Here is a 22,323-nt window from a genome sequence, read left to right on the forward strand (position 1 = left end):
CTGCATCTCTTCACTCTACGTCTCTCTACGCCACTGAACTCTATGGCACTCTACACCATTGTGCTCTATCCTGCACCACTCCGCTCTGCCACTTCACTCTTCTCTGAAACAATCTACTCTACGCCATTGCACTCTACACCACTGCAGTCTATGCTGCACCATCCCACTGTGTGCCTCTCTACTCTTCCCCACTCTACTCTGTCCCACTGCACTCTACTCTAAACCACTGAACTTTACGTCACTGCGCCAATGCATTGTACACCACTTTACTCAAAACCAATGCACATTACGGCAGTCTACTCTGCACCACTGTACTCCATGCCACCTCATCTTTGGCCACTCTACGACATTACACACCACGATACTCCACTCTGACACTGTACTCCATTAAATCTACTACTGTCTATGACACTCAACTCTACAACACTCTACTTTATGCTATGCCACTTTGCGACACTGTCCTTTGCGAAGCTCTACACAACTCCCTCTATTCCACTCCATTCCACTTTACTCCACTCCACTCTACGACACTCAATGCCACTCTACGTCACCCCTCATCACTCTACTCCACTCTAACATTCCATTCTACTACACTACTCCACTCTGCCGATCCACTCTGACAACCTACTCTGCTCTACGACACTGCTCAACTCTGTACAGCTCCTTCTATGCCACTCGCCGTTATGTTACGCAAATCAACTATGACTCTCCATGCCACTCCAATTGATGCCAGTGTACGCCACTCCCTTCCACTTTATGACACTCTTACTCCCTCCACAACTCTCAATTCCTCTCCACTTTACAACACTCTAGGCCGTGCCACTTTACGACATGCTACGCCACTCTCCTTTATACCACTAGCATTTAGCCATTCTGAACATTAGCTACGCTGGTTTTTACACCATGGCTAAAACACATTGGCAAAGCCAGTGGCTCTTTCATTGGCGAGACCTATTGGCTTTGCCAGTGCTTGTTGTTTAGAATTTGTTTGTGGGCCTCAGTGTCTATGAAGGAGACATTAGGTTTGAAGATTTTGAGTGTCATTGTAGCATATGCTTTTGTCCATTGCAGGGGAAGAGGAGAACGGGGTGGTGGCCAGGGAGACACGCTGTATCCTATTGGATATTCTGATAAGCAGGTTCCAGACACCAGTGTGCAAGAAACTGACCGGAACCTGGTGGAAAAGGTAAGACTTCAAGTTGATTAGTTAACTCCAGTGAAGGTACGTGGGTTCTAGATGGAAACACTGGTAATGGATACAAGCTGGAGGTATACCCCACTAAATCGCCTCACAAGTATTGCCACACCATTATATGGATTCCACTATATTGTCATCTACCTACATCGAGTGTCACAATATTTTTTTATCAGTATAAGTAAGAATGTATAACAGCAATAAATAAAATGATTAAAATGTTTTTTTTTTAAAATATATACACTGAAAAAAAACGGTTGCAGGGACATTATAGTTAGGCTCAGATTTCACTCGTACAATCCCAGTGAAGTTTAACAGTTCTAGTTACCTGAGCTAACCATAACTTACGCCCTCACAGTGCACTGCTTATGACCTCACACATTACATCACTTATGACATGGTCAGTGACATTACTGATGACATCTCAAATGACATCACTGATGACATCATCCACAGAACTCACACTCACTCACTCCCCTACACAACCTCCCATACACCCATTCACATACCCACTCACATACCTATTCACAGACCCATTTAAGTACTCACACACCCAATCACTCACCCATATAGCTACTCAAACAACCAGTCACTCACCCATACAGTTACACACTCGCGCATTCAGCTACCCGCACACTCACTTATTCAATTATACAGCCACTCACACCCATACATTCTCTCAACACAGCCACTCACTCATACAACCACCCTCACAACAAGTTACATACCCATTCACACATCCATACAAGCACTCAGACATCTGCTCACTCATCCAAACAGCTGTGCGCAGTCACTCAAATGCCAATACAGCCACTCATGCACAAACTAACTTAACCAAACACCCACTCAAACAGCCACTTACACTCCCAGTCACTCACTCATGCAACCATTCAGATACCCACTCACTCACCATTGGTCACTCACACACCCACTCATACAGACAACCATTCACACACCTATACAACCACTCACATGTATGTACTGATCCATACACTCACATACACTCACTCCAATACAGCCACTCACACAACCAATCAATAAACCAAACACCCACTAAAATGACCAGGCAGTCACCCATACCGCCACTTATACACACACTCACCCATACACACATCCCCTCAGCCACTTAGTCACCCATGCAGCCACTCACATATCCACTCATAGACCCATACAGCCACTCACCCGTACAGCCACTCACTCACCAATACAGACACTCACACACCCACTCACTCATCCATACAGCAACTCACCCACCTATACAGCCACACACACCCACTCACTCAACAATGCAGCCAGTCACACAGCCACTCCAACACCCATACAGATACTCACATACCTACTTATTCACCCATACAGCCACTCACACACATATATAACCACTCAGACATCCACTTACACACTATATGTTAAAATAGTATCACACGGTAGAACACAAAGTATAGTAATTTACATTTTGTAGTACCTTAGTACATATGTTTTAACATTCATAAATGTTTAGAAAACACTCAGGAACACTGGATGATGTCATCAGTGATGTCATTTGAGAAGTCACGAGTGATGTCACTGACCATGTTATGAGTGATGTAATATGTGAGGTCCTAAGCAGTGCATTGCGGGGGTATAAGTTATGGTTAGCTTAGGTAACTATAACTGCTGAATTTCACTGCTTTGTATGAGTGGACTCTGAGCCTAACTATAATGTCCCTGTAACCTTTGTTTTTCTTCAGTGAATTTCTAAAAAAAAAAATTGAATGTCCATCGCAATGCACAGTGGGGTTGAACGCAAGGCATGGCCTGGCTTTGTGCTGCTCTATGACCCTACCCCCTCATTGCTGCCATGTGTGGCCATTGTTCTGCAACTGTCCGTCCCCCTGCCCTAAACAGTTAGCATGCTACCCCATCCACCTGCTCCCTACCCTCTGTTGTCCCAAGTCCATGCACCAGCCCCCTTTACCCTGCCCTGCATGGTCCAATGTGTTGCCACTGCCCTCCATTTGGCGTGATGTCCCTGCCCACTCCTCCTGCCCTCCATTGCCCAATTCTATTCTCCATCATTACCCTCCTGCTCAGCCTCTGTGCTTAGCTTTCTGCATTTACTCTCCTTCCCCCTGCACTCTGATATCTGTGTGCCTGTCCCATCTTTTTGCCCACCATATTCCATCAATAAATCAATCAATCAATCAGGGGATTGTAAGCGTGCTACTCACCCGTGAGGGTCTCCAGTCGCTGAAGGGGGAGGGGGGGGGGGGGGCTCCACCTGCCACCTTCCTATCTACTCTCAGTATTCTGTTGAGCTGCCACCGCCCCTCCTGCCTGTCTAGCATAGTCAGATGGCTGCCACCTGCCATCTCCACCCTGCCTGTCCAAGTTCCATGCCCCTATTCCTCCCTCCTGTCCTTCATGGTCCATTTTGCTTCCCTTCAAGCTCTGTTGTGCTGCAACTGCTCCTCCTGTCTGCCGTGTGCGGTCTGTTGTGAAGCCCCTTCTGCTCTCTTTTGTCTGTGTCTAGCTCCTGCCCCTCCCTTTTGTCCACCATGGTCCTTTGTGCATATCCCTGCCCCCTCCCTATTGCCCACCATGGCAGTTGTGCTATCGCTAACCCTCCCTCTTGTCATACATGGTCTTCTGCTGCCTCAGCCCCTCCCACCTGCCCTTTGTAGTCCACTTGCTGCCCCGCCCCCTCCCATGTCTGTGTGTGTGTGTGCCATTAAAGCCTCACTGTTGCCCTTCATGGTGTGTTTTGCTTCCAGTGCCCATCCTGCCTGCCGTTCGTAGTCAGCTTGCTTTTCCTCCCCCTTGCCCTCCGTTTTCCATGTGCTGAACCCTAGCCCCTCCCTCTTGCCTCGTCTTGTCCATTAGAGGGACTCATTTCCATAGAAATTATGGTTAGTACTCAAGACAACTAAAATGAGGACATCTTTTCTCTTTTCTGAGTTCTCAAATAGTGACAAAGCACTTTTGAATAATTTGCTATCTTTATGTTTTTTTATCCGGTTGATCACTTGATTATATGTTTCTGTCACAATGTGTAGTTAAAATTATCTATTCATTGTGTAGTTACATTTATCTATTCATTTGGAGTCACAATTTATGTTGGTACATTCCTCCCCTGTCCCCCCCCCTCCCCCCCCCCTTCCCCTATGTTTCCTCACCTTGGTATCTTCCTCCTCCCTTGGAGGCTATCTTGGAATGTTCAGAGTGGTCAGTTGGTGGCCATACAGTTGGTGGAGAGAGGAGATCGGTTATAAAGAGTCTACTTACATTATTGAAGATATCGTCTTTTCATCACTGGCGACGATCTGTGGAAGGGAACAGACGACACGGACTCCTTCCCTTTTGATGTACTACTCCATCAGATCTTCTTAAGGTACTATTTACCCTTGGTATTTCCTGAGAGAAAGACCGGAGAAAACTTCTTTCTCTGACATTAGATTGAGTGGCCTTCCCTCTCGGTCATCTTTGGATCCCCGCTGCTGTGTAGAGTCTCCTTTCCTGACTCTTCCCTTCTCAATCGGAGAACTTTTCATCCGTCAAAGTCCATGTGGCGGCTTCCCTGGAATACTTTACTACGGCTGTTAAGGAGACCAGTTATAGTTGGAAGGGTGCCAGCATATTGCGCTGAGTAACTGTTATGTCAACGGCGCATGTCTCCTGGGCTTATCAAGTAATATTGTCATCTCCGCTGCAGTTTGTAACGGGCGCCTAGGCAGTTGCTCCTTCACGCCTTTTCAGTTTCATGCCACCGCCTCTGCTGCAGATTGACGAGCTCTGGAAGAACGCTGAGGTGATAGTTTCCCTCACGCATTTCCTCTGCATTGTTGTCTAGCAACGTTGTCTTGCTAGTCATTGGAGAGGTGCCTAGGCGCTGCTTTTTCTTCAGGCACCATCCCCTGTCCTCAATTTCGCCTCGCCTTTCCTTCCGCCATTAGCTTCCTGCTTAGGCGTGGTGATCACCTTGGGGGCGGCCCAAGGCGGAGCTCTCCCTCTCTTGTCATCTCCTTGAGGACAGCGGCTTCCCATTCAACGCTGCATGGTGAAGTCTTCTTGGCAAGTCATAGCGTCCATTCTGCTGCGTGCACTTTCTGTGACACGCACACCCCAGTACGAAGTTCCTTGGCGTATTGTGAGCACTTTCGGTGACACGCACACTCCGGTACTAAGTTCCTCAGCATATCAGCGCATCATTCCACGGTGACACGCACACCTTGAGGCATTGGTGCTATTTTTACCAGTGTGTCACGGCTCATCTTGGCCGAATATTTCCTCACGGTGACACGCACACCAATACCTTGACGCTCTCCTTGTACAATCTATCTCAGCATACCAGCGTGTCATTCCACGGTGACACGCACACCTCAAAGCATCCTTGCACTTCTTTTCAGCATGTCAACCACGGTGACACGCACACCTTGTTAGTGAAATAAGATATGTTTTTCCCACCATTGTAGTGTTCAACTTCACGGTGACACGCACACCTTGAGACATTAGTGCACCTTTCACCAGCGTGTCACTGCTCACTTTGGCAGAGTGTTATCTCACAGTGACAGGCACACCATATTCTTCATAATTTTTCAGTGAGCAGCATAACGTTGATTCTTACATCATTCTTTAACCCTATCTTACAGTGTGCATTCATATACATTCCAGGAGTCATTGTGCTCACTGTGTCTCTCCACGGCACATGCCAGTTTCTTCACTTATAACTTAATATTTGCTGCATATTTCCTCCTCCATTTCCATTCATTGTTATGATGGCTGCCGAAAGTAGGTCCCAACCTGCACCATTTTTGAATGAATTTGAGGAACCCAACATTCCATGGAAGGAATGGGAGAATATTTTCGAATCATACCTTATAGCAATTGGGGGAGAAAAATGTAGTGCCTTTAAGAAACAGCACATTCTATTACACAGTCTGGGTCCGGATGGTAGGAAAATATTTGAAACATTACCAGAACCTGAGGTTGATACTGATGAAGAGGATGATGAAATACCTACACAACCGCCTTATTAAAACTACAAATCCATTTTGGTGACAAAGTAAACATAGTGCTGGAAAGACATAAATTCTTCAGTCGTTCTCAAGGCAAGCACGAAAGCGTTTCCACTTATGTAGCAACACTCAGAGGTCTCGGCAAACTATGTGAGTTCCATGATCTGAATGATTCCTTAATCAGAGACCAACTGGTACGTTGTACAAACAATAAGGAAATTCAAACAAAGTTGTTACAAAAACAACCCAACCTTCAAGAGGCCATTGAAATAGCCAAATCCATAGAGCACACAGCCATCTGTATAAAGGAAATAAATTCTCCAGATTCAAATGACAAAGTGGCAGAAATTACTAGCTTAGAAGCAGATTCAGAAGTTTGCAAAATAAAGAACGATCCTTGCAAAAGAAAGAAGGATAGTTGGCGCAACCAAACAGCAGACCCAGCAAATGTCAAGTTAAAATGCTTTCGCTGTGGAAGCAGCAGTCATTTAGCCAATAGCCCCAGCTGTCAAGCCAAATCAGCCATGTGCAGGAAATGCAACAAAAGGGGTAATCTAGCAAGAGTTTGCAGGAGTTTTCCAAGGAAAATCTGGGGAAATGGTGCCTCTGATGCCAAAACTCAAAAAAATAATACTACAAATTAATGAAATTGATAACGACAACCACCAAAGGTATCCTGAATGCAATGTATCCATGGATGGCAAAGCTGTTAAAATGTTTGCAGACTCATGCTCTCCTTTCACTCTAGTGAACTTTTCAGACTTTAAATCCATCTTAGGTAAAGAACAAGATAAGTTATGTAAAGCAGACATTTCACCGAGTGGATACAATAGAGACCCCATACCGATGAAAGGCATGATCAAATCCCTCATCTCTTTTAAAGATCGTTCTACAGTGGGGAAAGTATACGTAGTAGAGAACGGATCTAATTTATTAGGATGGCAACATCAGAGAGAACCGGGCATTAAACTGGACCCTAACAATCCGGAACTGGTTTTAGCCGTAGATCCTTCAAGCAACAGCGAAAAGATTACCTATGAATTCCCAGAGGTCTTTTCAGAAGAATTAGGTTTACTAAAAAGACTTTCAATACAAAATTCAATTAAAACAAAATGCCAAACCAGTAACACATAAAATTAGACCTATAATACACCTCATGTGGGAACCCCTAAAGAAAGAGTTGTCTAGGTTAGAAAGGTTGGACATCATACAACCCATTGATTGCTCGCAATGGGTTGCCCCCATTGTTATTGCAAAAAAAAACCACAGCTAAGACATTAGAATGTGCATTGACTTACGCGACCTAAACAACAGGCCACTTGTTTCAGTGTTCATGATCTCTCCATGGGGTATCACCAAGTAGAACTACATCCATATTCCAGAAGACTCACTGCTTTCACTACACCATGGACCTAACTATAATTACCTACTGACCACCACCAGTAGGTAATATATATTTATATATATATATATTTCACAAGAACCAATGAAATATTACAAATCTTTCATGGGTCCCTGTAAAATAGGCGTTCCATTCCAATGACCGCTCCCAGTCTGCGGAGGATTAACATGGTCAGGGTCTCTAAGATTATGCCGAAGCAGAGGATTAAATTATGCAGTGCCTTAAGGAATTTACATTGTGGCCGTGGCGAGGGGCATATTAACTAATTTAAAGCAACATGTGGAGTCGACATAGCTCCTCAGGGGAGGAAAGTGGCAACCCAGATGGGGTGAAATTTGGGAAGGAGACTAAATAAATTGCTCCATTGGTGTGGTGACATGTGAATACGTACCTAGAAGTTTTCTGCCTATTGCATGTGAAAAGGCTTATTGGACTTATGGGACTCATGGCATTAACTCCTTCAGCGCTCATGACGGAGCCACTCCGTCATGAGCCACGGTTGCCGTGTGCTCATGACGGAGCGGTTCCGTCATGCCGCGGCCGTTGGTGGCCGCTCCGCCCACGCGGCGCTGTTTCCCCGCCTGTGCGGGGAGACAATGCAACTGGGCGGAGTCATGACGGAACCACTCCGTCATGAGCACAGCTCAACCGTTGCTCATGACGGAGTGGCTCCGTCATGAGCACAGCGCCACCGCGCTGCCCCCCCCACACACCCCAGAGCTGCGGCAGAATTCCCGCCGCAGCGAAGGGGTTAATGGAAGAAAATGTGGGTGCCACTGTTGGGAACTACGTATAATTGACAACCCAAAGCTGGCTGCCAAGGACATCGTATTTGAACAAGGACGGCAGCAGTCCCTTCCTGTTTGCCATCTCTAGATCCCCCAATAGGAGCACACGATGTTGCATTTAAAAAATGCTGCTGTCAACATGTCAATTTCACAGGAAAGCAAGTAGTGAAAAAGTCAGTCGCCAAAAGCGCATCTAAAATAAATTGACTCTTGACCCCGTGAGTGCTCTGTGTTTTCCTTTTGGATTATTTGTATACTGCAAGTGACTTCCACCCTCACGAAATCTGGAAACACCCACCCTGACTTTGGTAGGTTACTGGTTGAATCTGTGGATACTTGGAAGTGTGTATATTGCCAGAACCACCATGTTTGGCAAAAGAAGGCACATATCCCTTCGACCGGTATCTACAATTATTGCATTGTGGGACCCACGGCCAATTGACCAACTCCTGCGACTATGTACCTTAAGGAATTTACATTGAAGCCATGGCAAGGGGCTTATTGACTAATTTCAAGCTGACATGGCTGTGAAATTTAAAGCAACATGTGGAGTTGACATAGCTTGACAAATCTGTGGAGATGAAATTGACAATAGATGAAAGAATTTAGAGGAGAAAGTGATGTGGGCTCAAGTGAAATTAGCAGAACAGCAAGAACTCCAGCTACAGAATCAGGCAGGAAATATAAGAAGGGGGCAAGGTCAGAGTGAAAATAATGGGGGTAAACCAAAAGGGCGGTTAAGTAGAGAAGAGGCAAAGAAAAGGTTCCCTTGTCATGGTTGCGGAAAATTGGGACATTGGAAGAACAAGTGTAAAAATATACAGAATAATAATGGCCCAAATCAAAATTTACGCAGAATGAGGTGATAATGAGTCAACCGCAGCACAGGTTGTAAACCTACAGAGTCAATTGCCACCTGCCCCTTTGCCAAATTTTGTGAGTCAAGCCAAACACAGTGCGGACATCGGATTCCAAGAAGAAAGTGGTAAGAAAAATTAGGTAACATCGCAGTTTCATTTGCAGGATAATTATTTCGAAGACCAAGATCAATGACGGTGCGTGAGAGGGGAGGAAAAGGAGTGCGTACGTGGCGCATTCTTACCGGTAGGTCAGTCAGGTCCATATATTGATGGTAAGGTAGAAGGAAATGTGTGAGAAGTTGACCTGGTATATGCTGGTCACTAGTTAAAGTGGCCACCTTGCACCAGTACAATTCGACTCTTATGGTAGATAGGTTTAAGACAACCTTTTAAAGAAAGCTATCCTAGTGGTAGCTGTGGAGAGCAGCCTTCAGGCTAAGTCTTTAGAGGAATGTAAAGCAGCTTGTTTTACCTTATAATCTCTTGAATCACTAAATGAAAGAACACCACACAGGTATATATATAAAATATATATGCATTTATTTCTAACACACTCTACTAATCTCTTTATGAGATTAGAAGTCAAGGACATATGCACAAATCAACATTTCACAACAAGTTAAGCACAAATATGGCTGGAGCCCTAGGGGCGTACCAGAATATATACTAAAAAAAGAGGTATAAGAAGAACGACTTGAGAAGGGACAAGACCTACGACCTTCAGAAGCGCTGGGGCCTCACTAATCCACCCAAGGCAGGTAAGTAAAGGACCCACGGGAGACGCATGCAGTGTGAGAACGCAGCCGCGGATCCCAATAGACTTCAATGGAGCAAGTCGCGGTTGGAATTTTAAAGTTTTAGGATACTTCGGGAGAGTCTACAAGCAAGCCACTTACAGGGTAAGTAGTTCTAGAGCCAACACACACAGGAGCACCGTAGTGCAGGATTTACCTCACCCAGGGAAGCCGGGTGCATAGGTGTCTTTTGGTGTCGGGTCGCGGCGTCGTTTTCAATGGGAGCCAAAGAAGACTTGCTGCTTGTGAAGACAGGAGAAGTGTCTGGTGGAATCCAAGGCTGGATTCAGAAGAAAGAAGACCTGAAAGCAGAGGAGACAGTGTTCGAAGTCACTTGCCAGTGACCCGGGCCCAGGAAGATGGATGCCCACAGTCGTCTGGTGATTTCAGGTGATCACGGGTGTCTTGACTCTTCAGCCACAAGGTCCAGGAGGCGTCGACGATGACCAGGAGCTGGATTCGGCGTGTTCCCCGAAGTCTGCAGCTTACTGAGGTGTCGGCAACCGGATTGGAGCCAACAAGCCTTGGTAACAGCAAGTCTGGTGGAAAGTGTAAAAAGGCAGTGATGCAGACCAGCAAGGTCTGAGGGACTCACCCAGTGAGGGTAAGTCAGGGCAGGTCTGGAGCTACCAGGGGAGCCCTTTGGTTCTGTAGAAAAGTCTTCTGGATACCCACCAGCCAGCCGGCAAGGGATCGCGAAGACGCCTCGGGAGGATTCACTCAACAGGAGCCCACGGTCACTTGGGACGAGGTAGGCCTCTGATCTTCAGAGAAAATCCTGCTGGAGGCTTGGACCACACGTGGTCCAATGCACAAGTTCGTAGAATGTCGTGAAGGGGTTGCACTTGACAATAGTGCCCGGTACCCGGGTATTGCTGTTCCTCGTACTCGTGGGGTCCACTTGCCTCAGCTTTGCTGGGGACTCACGATGGCCTTGGAGAAGTCAGGAAATCCACTTCCGGGGCTGCAGGGACTTCGGACTACGGCGGGAGCGGGAAAGTTTGCGACCGTTGATGCAAAGTTTTGGTGCCTGCGAAGCAGGGGAGTCACTCCTTGACTCCAAGGGAGATTCTTCAGTCTTCCAAAGGTAGTGGAACGTCAAAGGTCCAGGATTCTTCTTCAGAGCGTCGTCCAGGGATATCTAGTTTGCAATGGCAAGGGTTCCCTAACTTATACTACAAGGAAGAGAGGGACTAGCTCTATGACCACTCCTATGGGAGGGTCAGGGGAGTGGGTGGCTACACCCACTTCCCTTTGTCCACTTTCGCGCCAGAGCAGAGGCTGGTAGCCCCTGAACCAGTTTGAGCTGGCATATGCACAGAAGAGCCTACTGCTCCCCAGTGCAGGACTTCAAAGCACTCTAGGAGTGCACCCACCCAGCCCCAATACACTAAACCCTGTCTGGAAGGTGGTTACAACTCCCTGTGACAGGATGCCTATTGGTGGGCCTCCTCCACTGCGAGTTTCGGTCAGCAGCAGGAGGGCAGCCCAGTGTCTGTGCTGGTGGCATCCATTTTGTGATGCCAGGGCTCTTCAGGATTCTACCGTGTTTCCACAGTGGGTACATGTCTATCCCTCTAGAAGGGTGGGATCATACTCCCACACCCGTTACTGGTGTGGGGGTATGATTCCAAAGCATTTGACACCAAACACGACATGTTTTGATGCAGCTATCCCAAAGTTAGCATTTACCGCTAGGTTGTAATGCACTTAAGAGTATATGGTTTAACCGCATCCACAAACAGCTACAGAGAATGGACTCTGAGAGCTGCAGAGGGGCCCTGCTCAGGCAGAGGCACCCCCTCACATGGAAACCAAGCACCCTGCCCTCAGGATTGATAGGGCCTGCCTTAGGGGTGACTGATAGGTTTATATGTGTGTGTAAGGTGAGATATAGGGAACCTATACCTCAGTGAGGAGTGCTAACACTACTTCACCCAGGATGCAGTAGCAGGCCTGTGGTGTCAGATTTAGTCTGCTTCCGAGGGGTGGCATAATACATGCTTCAGCCCCTGGTAGGCCTGTGAAGTACCTATGCCCTTGGTACCTAAGGTACCATATACTAGGGGCTCATAAGGTACCACAGTATCCAATCACTAGTGCATCTAATATGCACTCCAAGTTGTTTAGAGCGAACAGAGAGGCTGGGGCCCTGATTAGCAGGGACCCAGCCAGACTATAGCCAGAAACCAGTGTAAACATCAGAAAAAAAGTGGGGGCAACATAAGTGCAGATCCTACTCTCCTACAAAATGACATTACCTTTTTATTGAACACCCGTTCTACCCGTTCTACTGTGAGAAAAGCAGACATCCCAAACCTACCCCTCTCGAGAGAAGCGATCCAAGTAGTGGGCGTTTCTAATAAACAAATTAGGACTCCTATTACAAAACCAATGGAGGTATGTATTTGCAAATTCATAGAAATACATAAGTTCGTAGTGTGTGACTCCAGTCCTGTGAACTTATTAGGAAGGGACTTGTTGTGCAAGATGAATTGCATCGTATTTTGCACACCGGACGGAGTTGCCATTCAAACCCCAGATGGAGACGGAATATACAAAATCATGCTAGCTTAACAAGGAACGGAAGTAGACTCATTATATTCAGTGATGACCAAAGATGACTTAGCAGAGTAGGTCAAAACAACAGTAAATCCTGAAGTGTGGGATTTTACAGGACAAGAAGTAGGGTTGATGACAGATGTAGATCCTGTTAAAGTGACAGTGAAAGAAGGTGCAGTCTATCCAAATACTCGACAATACAAAATGAGCCCCGAAGTAAAGGCTGGTGTTGCAGCAGAAATTAATCGAATGGTCAAGCAAGGCATTTTCAAATCATGAGTAGTCCCTGTAATTCACCTATAATTGGCATTAAGAAACCAAACGGAAAATATAGGGTAGTTCAAGATTTAAGAAAGATAAACAGGATTGTTGTACCATGTTGCCCTGTAGTACCCACTCCTGCAGTGATTTTGTACCGAATACCATGGAATGCAAGATGGTTTACTGTCATTGATTAATGCCATGCGTTTTTCTCCATCCCACTGCTTCCTGATAGTCAGTTTTTTTATTTTCTTTCAAATTTGAGGATCGTATTTATGTTTTGAATCGCGTTCCTCAAGGGTACACAGAAAGTCCTTCGATTTCTAACCAAATTTTGAAGAAATGTCTTGAGACATTAGTACTACCCCGAGAGACAGTCCTGGAACAGTATATTGATGACCTACTGGTCGCATCCAAAACAAGGAGTGACTGTGTAACTGATTCCAAAGTTGGACATAAAGTGTCCCCTGAGAAACTGCAATTTTTCAGAAACGAAGTAAAATATTTGGGTCACCAAATAGAACGAGGATTAAGGAGAGTGACCACTGAAAGAATAAAAATAATAAAACAAATGAAATTACCGCAAACCCAAAAGGAAATAAGAATGTTCCTTGATGTCGTGGGATATTGCAGGCAATGGATTGTAGGGTTTTCTCTACTGGCAAAACCCTTGATACAAATGAGGAAGAAACGAGAAAAAGACCCAATAGAGTGGAATGATCAGAGCATGCAATCTTTTGCGAAATCACGAACTTGTGTGAAGCACCTGCTCTAGGTTATTCGAAAGAATTTGCATTATTCTGTTGTGAGAGATAATTGTGCCCTCTCAGTCTTAACGCAGAGACATGGTCTAATGCAACATCCTGTGGCATATTTTTCTGCTACCTTAAATCCTGTAACATCCGCATTGCCGGAATGCCTAAAAGCTGTGGCTGCAAAGTGCATGAGTCTGGAACAAAGCGAGTCTATTGTGATGGGACATCCCATGAGGTTGTGATTCTTTTAACAAGAACTCGAACGCAGTATCTTACTCCGAGTAGATTAACAAAATACGAGAGGATCACATTAGGAGCAGAAAATGTGACCATAATCAGATGTACTGTTCTTAACCCAGCTACCTTGTTACCAGATCCATACAATGAAGAAGTGAAAGATGAAGCTGAACACGAATGTCTTGATGTAACAGAACTCAGTACTAAACCCCGTCCAGATATACAGAATGAGGCTTTGAAAGATGCTGAACATGAGCTTTTTGTAGATGGCTCATGTATGCGTCATGAGGAAGGAGGGTTAAGTGCTGCTTATGCTGTATGTACATTGGCCGGAATAGTCGAAGCATCCTATTTACCAGGAGTCAAGTCTGCACAAGTAGCTGAATTGATAGCTTTAATTAAAGCTTGCAAAAGTGGGAAAAAATTGGAAAGTAACCATTTACACGTCAGTATGGTTACGGGGTTGTGCACGACTTTGGCCAACTTTGGATGCAGCGAGACTTCCGTACTTCTTCAGGGTCTCCCATTAAAAATTTAAATTTTGTTAAAGAATTGCTTGAAGCAATACAATTGCCAAAAGAAGTGGCAGTGGTAAAATGTGTCACACATCAGTCAGGAAATGACCGTGTGACTGCAGGAAATCGTTATGCTGACCAGGTTGCACAACACTGCGCAAAATATCGAATGGCAGTAATCAAGAAACTTGAAACTTGTGGAATCAGCTGCCAACTTATGCTATTGTCAGGATTACAAACATGGAGGGAAGTAAGAGAACTGCAAGATGAAGCAGAGACAAAAGAAAGAGAAGAGTGGAAGAAAATTGGTTGTAAGAGAAGGGCAGAAGATGGTGTATGGGTTTACTTAGATGACAGACCTGTATTGCCAGACTGTATGCTTGCACCCATGGCTAGGATGTATCATGGAGACACCCACATAGGCAGAGATGCAATGATTAGACTCTTCAGACGAGATTGGTTTAATCCAAGGTTCAGGAACATTGCAGAGAGTTTTTGCCAAAGATGCTTGACATGCCAACAAATGAATCCAGGCAAGAAAACAATAGTTTGTATGGGGAAAATCGGAAAGGCTGAAGGTCCCTTTATAAGACTTCAAATTGATTTCATTCAGTTGCCTGTTTGTCGAGGATTAAAATATGTACTTGTCATCGTTTGTTTATTTTCAAAGTGGGTGGAGGCATACCCCACCAGAAGAAATTACAGCTTGACAGTGGCCAAACGCCTACTGAGTGAGCTCATACCTCGTTTCGGTTTTCCAGTAACTATTGAATCAGACCGAGGGTCTCATTTTAATAATGAAATAATTTGATTAATTTGTGAAGCATTTAAAATTGAACAAAAGCTGCACTGTGCATACCGCCCAGAGGCATCTGGAGTGGTAGAACACTTGAATGGCACAATTAAGTGAAGGCTGAGAAAGGTGTGTGCATCCCCTCCACTGGACTGGCCTGATGCTTCACCTCTTGTTCTGATGGGACTTAAAAGTATTCCAGACAAGAATACCGGATTGAGTCCCCATTAAATAATCATGAGAAGAGCAATGAGGCAGGCGTGTATTCCAGGACACAAGCTGTTGAATATAACTGATGATTTGGTACTGGAGTATTGCAAAGAGTTGGCAGACCAAGTGCGTTCTATATCTCACCAGGTTGGAGAAGACGCAGTCCCCAGGCAGCCGAACCAAGCGCATGATCTGAATCCCGGTGACTGGGTTGTAGTGAAGAATCGCACCAGAGGATCGTGCCTAGCACCAAGGTGGGACAAACCACATCAGGTTATATTGGTAACAACAACAGCAGTAAAGTGTGCAGGTTTGCCTAATTGGATTCATGCAAGCCATACTAAAAGAGTACCAGCACCTGACGAGGAGGAACCTCAACTGACTCAAGCAGTTGAGGCGGCTGAAGGTTGCACAGCTGAAGGATGCCAAGTAATAGATCCTGAAGTAGCTGGCCAAGAACAACCGAGCACCAGTCAGGATGATTGTATCCCAATAGTAGATATACCAGAAGTGATTGTAAAAACCAGAAGCCAAACTAGATTAGCTAGTCAGGAAAATAATGAGGACCAGATAGGTGCAGAAGAAGGCGCTCAGGAAGTAGAAAACATGATTGGTAGGGAACCTGAGCAGGACCAGATAAGGAGAAAACAATCTACTCAGACGGAACAAACTGAAACAACAGCTCCTGAGTCTGAGGAGGAACAGAAAGGCTTAGAAGAATGCGTTCAGGCAGCAGAAAGCCAAAGTGCAGTAAGACCTGATCAGGACCAGACAGGAAAAGAAAAAGAAAAACGGGTTCAGGGAGAAGAAGAAAAAAAACAAATTGAAATAAACCCTGAACAGGGTCAGACTAGGGAAGAAGAACTCATCCAGGCAAGTGACATTAAGATAATAAGCCCTGGGCAAGGTCAGGTGGAAAGAGATTCGGAAGACGAAAATAATCAAGTTGTGCCACAAACTAATGAAAATAAAAGAACACTTGAAGAAAGTGAAAGTGCAAAGAACCAGAGCAAGTAGACAAAGTATCCAGTCAAATTCAAATTCAAATAATCTTTATTCGGATATTAAAAATAACCATAAAAGATACATGTTAAATTCGGACCATCATCCATTAAAAAATCCAACCCAATATACACATATCTCATTAAAACAATAATAATAAAAGGCCCAACAGTATAAACATTGAAAACCGGGACAATTCAATTCATAGTTCTGTTCATTTAGCCCTGTAGGGTTTCCCCCCTCACATGGAAGGAGAAATCATAAAATACACGAGTCTCACTGCGAACTTTGCTGTGCCAATCATTTATGTATCTTCCAGTCCTTCCACCCTTTGTTTAGACCATCATGATTAATCCTCTCCTCTGGTCTTTCTTAATTTGACTGCCAATCGTAGAAAATGTACTGTACTAAATAGGGTGAAAGGGTCAGAGGCGAGTTTAAGAAATAAAAGGGCCACTTTGGCCTGTCTTATATTAGAACGTCTTAAAATTGATTTTAAAAACAGAGACCTTGGGTAAGCATAGAAAGGGCAAATTAGGACGAAATGAAGGGTGTCTTGCGGAGATCTAAGATCGCAGCCGCAACACCCTTTTAGGCTTACATCATGTGCAAAACCCGCTGGAACCGACAGGATATGATGCAAAAGATTTAATCTAAATCTCGACATTAAAAATCTATCCTGTCTGTTGTACATGTTAGAGAGATAAAATTCCATACACCGTGTTGCTTTAGTAAGCTGATATAACCTTACTGTAATTTTCCGCCCTTCTCTGTCCTCTCTAGCCCTAGCTAGATGCTGCATAAAATCAGTCTTTATAACACCCTTGTCTCTGCTGGCCAGTGTACGAGGTTCATTAAAAAAGTTTTCGTGGCCCAAACTGGTCAAGACATCCCTTACATATTTAAGCCAGGGAATTTGGGCCCCCTTATCCCCTCTCATGCAGTCCTCTAGAATTCATCTACTTAGACTTGCCTCAGAATTTGTCCAGATTTTTATCCAACAAATAATTGGTTTGAGGCCGGCCTTATCGCTAAGATAGGTAATACCCAGCTCCTCATGAGCAATGAAGGAGGGTATGCTTTTTGGCACTTGCAGAAGCCTTTTTAAAAGCTTATTTTCTTCCAGTTGGATTTTTCCCACATCTGTGAAACCCCACACCTCACTCCCGTACAGGGTCTTTGTACAGCATACCGAACTATATAACTGTGCTATTTCATTCGGTGACCAACGACCCAATCTGGACGCATAGTTCATGATCGACCCCACAGCGCTAGGATGTTGGCTACATTTGTGCCTTACTAGTGGCTTGAAATTAAGGTCTTTATCAAAAACAATCCCCAGGTAGTTAAAAGATTTTTCTTTTTCGAGTTTGTGGTCTCCTATTGTGAAACTGCAGTTCTTGGATGGCGTTTTGCCCACTTCCATAACATATGATTTAGAGAGGTTGGGCACTAAATCTAAGTCCGCCATAAAACTGACAAATCCACTAATAAGGACTTGTAAACTCCTTCCTGTGCGCGCCAAGAGGACCGCATCATCTGCATATAGGAGGACTGGTATACTTCTCCTCCCAATGCAGGGACAATCTGCCTCCAGTTCTCCCAGCGCCTTATCTAACCCATTTATATAGAGCGTGAACAGGAAGGGCGCTAGGATACAGCCTTGCCTCACCCCACCCCGGCACCGGAAGTCTTCCGTGAGGTCATCATCAGTGAATCTTACCCGTGCCGTTGTGTTGTGATGTAGCATTTGTAAGACTTGTATCAGTCCTGGGTCGACACCTATGGCTCCCAGAATTTCCCACAACTTTCTTCTGTTGACGCAGTCGAAAGCTGCTGAGAGGTCCATAAATGCCAAATACACGGTGCCTTCCCTAGCCAGAGTGTATTTGGCCACCAAGTGATAAAGATTCAGACACTGATCTGTCGTAGAACGCCCATTACGAAACCCGTATTGGACGTCAGTGATAATATTATTTTCCTCGGCCCAGTCCAATAAGCGATTTAAAATTACCTTCCCCATAACTTTCGCCGTAACATCTATAAGGGAAATTGGGCGATAGCATTGCGGGTCGTTTCTATTTCCCTTTTTAAAAATTGGCACGATGACAGCACTGGACCAAGATCTTGGTATGCCCACCTCACTAGCTGCGTTAAATACCCTGGTCAGTATGGGAGCCCAAAGATCAGCTTGACTATTAAGTAAATCAGGGGGGATCCCATCAGGCCCTGGCGCCCTTCTCAATACCAAGCCCTCTATTCCTAACTTTACTTCAGCTACCGTAAAAGGTGCCCAGTCACCAGCGGGGAGTCCTGTAACTAAAGTTAGCTGCGCCTCTTGATTGCCCCGATTTATATAGATTTGTAAAATGCGCTACCCAAGCTTCTGGGAAAATATGGGACGCCACTTGTGGTTTATTTGGGGCTTGAAAACATGGGTCGTTTATTACCCTCCAGAAGCTGGTCATGTCGTGGCGCTCCGCAGCCTCTCTTAGTGACTCCCAGGCCTGGGATTTAAGAGAGATTTTCTGCGAATTGATTGCCTTTTTGTTCCAACTCCTACAGGCAGCAATCATACCTCTGTCTTTTGGGATTGTCTTAAGTGCCTGCTTCAGGTTCCTGTGAGCCCTTGAGCATTCCTTGTCGAACCATCTGGGGCAGAGGTCGACCTGCATATTCGTTTTACTCCTCAAAAGGCTATCAATGTGGCGGGCAGTACCCTCAAACGCTGCGATCAGATCGCTCCCCTCTACCGTGATGTCCAGACACCTCCAAGTCTGGCTGTCACTATTTGCAAGGAGCGCTCTGTGGAGTGCTATCCCATCAATCTTACTCCATTTAATTCTCCTACCCTGGTCCTTTGCCTTATACTGGCCCACGGTGCCTCTTTTATCCGCTTTGGTGTAGAAGTCTGTAGCGCTTATTGTCAATTCCAACGGGTTGTGGTCACTAAACGCGCTAGGTACTATCCTAAAGTGGCTAACCCTACCAATTAATACGTATGAAACAAAGATATAGTCGATAATTGAATCACATCCCCGTCCCTTAAAAGAGGGAATTTTTTGTGTTGGGTGACCCTCCATCGATCAGATCCATCGTGTGAGTTAAGGCAAAGTTTCCCATGATTGTGCCTAGTGCCATGCCCTCTCTGGAGTGCTCTGTGTGCCATCCCTTTATGGAGTGGCAAGCATCCCAGATTCCTCCTTCCCATTTCAGATAGGGGCACTGATGACTGTTAAAATCCCCCATAAGGATCAACTGGGTACTTGAGTCCCCTGAGTCGTGTAACGCCGTCAATCTCTCCTCCAACTCGGCCACGTTTGACATGGATTGTCCCGCATTATGAACATTTATAAAAATAAGCTTTAAGCCCTTTATAGAATATCTTATGCCCTGGAGACAGCCAGAGTCCCACCCCAAATCTTGCCAGCTCCCTTGCAGCGTCACTGCCACATACGTTGATAATCCACCCTTAGCTCCGCCCATTGATGATTTACGGGCCGGGGCAAAAAACAATTTATATCCCTCCAAAAATGACGCACTGTTATCCGTCACTCAAGTTTCCTGGAGACAGATAACTTTGTACTTTCTAATAAAATCTTGCCATTCTATGTTAGGGATTTTAGTTGCAAGTCCTGCAATATTCCAGGAAATCAACCTCAGCTCCGTGGGTGTTGAATCAAGGCCACTGGTCCCTCCCCTTGTCTTCCTTGGAGGGTGGCTCGTCTCTGGGCAGGTTACTTTAAGCGACATATCTTCCACATCCCTCACCAACCCTACGGGTGTACCAACTTTTAATTCCTGATCGTGTGCCTCTGGTGGGTTTATGTCTCCAGAGTTACACTGGGTGTCTAATTCTCTCTCGACCTCAACACTCCCCGTTCTCACCAGTCAGTCTTGTTCGTCCAGGGCAGAAATGCTAGAGAGAGGTGTGAATCTATTTGGTACTGAGCGAGTAATATCCACCCTACCTTTCTTAGTAATCCATGGCCGTTGCAAACTCTGACCAAACTCAAGGGCGCTATCCCTGTAAAAAAAATACAGTGGAAGCATCCTTATGCAAGACCCACTCTCGCCCTCCCCATCGCCGGTTATCAAGCAGATCTTTAACTAACTCGTGGTGACTAAAATTTACGATAACACAGTCACCTGCAAATTCTTTCTCGCTTCCCCCTATCCAAGCCACCCTCCTAGCCATAAGGATATGTCTATGCTGGAATCTCCTTACTGATGTGTTATTGTAAATCCAGTGCGAGGCCTTATTTATCAGTGTACTAACCAATTCTTCACTGTCATTACTTATTCCTGGTACGCCTACTAGCACTATTGAATAAGGGCAGGAGGCCGGGGGTAGATCTAGTGTCTGGAGACCTGGCGTGCTCAGGGTACGATCCATAGTATTGTTCTTAAAGGTCTTCTTGGGCTCCGTTTGTCCCGAGCGGCTAACCCTGGGCACATGTGGGATTCGTAGGTTGCCTGGGGCCTTACAGCAAACATCCTTGTTACTGGACTTTTCAGGCTCCAGGGTTATCTCTCTATACTCCCTATGATCGTTATCAATATTAATTACATAATTTTCCCTGCGGTCAACCGCTACAGTCCCCTCCACCCTCCCCTGTGGGATGTTCCCAATTGGCTGTCCCCTGTTATGATCAGCTAAACTGCTTATTATCCCTTCCATTTTCGAGATTTTAGTCATTAGTGGCACCAGGTATTGAAGGAAAAGCTGTTCCATTTTGTTTTCCCAACGATAGGATGATTTCTTGAAGCCCCTCCGTCCCTCTTGCGCTGTGACAGGTTGGGCATCCTATATTCTCAGGGTTCTTACTAGTGCCTTTGATGGACTTTACTGGCCCTTTTCAACTAGATTTACTGGCACGAGTAGATCGTTGCGATCCACCCGACTCTGGAAACCCCGCTAAAACTTGCGATTTTTTTGGAGCGTGTAACCACTTCTCTACTAGGGCTCCGTATTAGGTCAACATCCATTATTACTGCTTGGGCACTAGACCCCCCCCCCCCTTGAATCATCCCCTTGCGCTATTCTCTGTTGGGTGACCATCTGGATATCGCCTGTGCTGTGCGTTCCCTTCGTTGCATATAAATTACCATTAGACAGCCCCGTTGGACCTACGGTCTTGGGGTCCCCCTGTAGGCTTAGATCAAGTGTTGGCGGTCCGTTGGTAGTGTCAGGCTGAGTCGTATGGGCTAGAGTGGATTGAGTTGAATGCACCCCTCCACAAGGCGTCAAGCAAGAGGCTATATTGCCCAGAGAGGATCGCTTCTTAGCTATTAGAGAATCCAATGATAATCTCTGTTCGGTCAGTTGGATCTCATGTGCTAGAAGCGATTCAGCTCTTATGATAAAGGCATCAAGAGTCCCTTTTACCCCTCCCTCCGCCCTCGATTGAGAGTTCTTAGGTTTAACCATAATCAGGTAAATCGGTGCTAGATGTCCCTAACGTGAACCCCGCCCTTTTATATGCACAAAAACTGGGGAAATAGCGGTGCCAAAAACAAATCCGGCTTTACACAAAACCACAGCTTGTAAGCAATCTACCCCCATGCGATGTACATTATACCAGGGGAGACATAAATGCAGCTTATGTTAGAGTCACCTGAGTTACAGCACGAGATGAATGGCCACTAGCATTCAGGCATAATTGTGGGAATGTTCAACAGGCGGATACGGCCATAGGCAGATGAACGGGACGTGGCCCAGCCCGGCCTCCTCTGGCCTCTGACGGCCACAGACGGCCCGCCCTTTGCCCGGGCTTAGCCCGTGCGCGTCCCGCGAGGCGGGAATCCGGCCTCCAAGATATACACCACGTAATTAGGGGGAGTGTCCGCAGCTGAATCTTGTGCCCCACAGAGTCCTGGGACTTGGAGTGCGTTTCACAACCAGGCTTGGCAAACAAGTGACCACAGAATCCTCTGGCGATGCGTCTCCCGCGAAGC

At 45.7% G+C, this 22,323-nt stretch overlaps 1 protein-coding gene across 3 annotated transcripts in view; it reads left to right on the forward strand.

Annotated features, from left to right (window-relative positions):
• Positions 1 to 22,323, forward strand: part of EMC4 (ER membrane protein complex subunit 4) — an 89,846-nt gene that overhangs the window by 34,644 nt on the left and 32,879 nt on the right. For all 3 annotated transcript variants that reach the window (XM_085642484.1, XM_085642403.1, XM_085642568.1), the window contains exon 3: positions 1,072 to 1,186. In XM_085642484.1, the coding sequence (XP_085498610.1) occupies positions 1,072 to 1,186 (115 nt within the window). The remainder of the gene's footprint in view (positions 1 to 1,071; positions 1,187 to 22,323) is intronic.

Source organism: Triturus cristatus, chromosome 1_1 (assembly GCF_964204655.1).
Source record: "Triturus cristatus chromosome 1_1, aTriCri1.1, whole genome shotgun sequence".
Taxonomy (NCBI): Eukaryota; Metazoa; Chordata; class Amphibia; order Caudata; family Salamandridae; genus Triturus; species Triturus cristatus.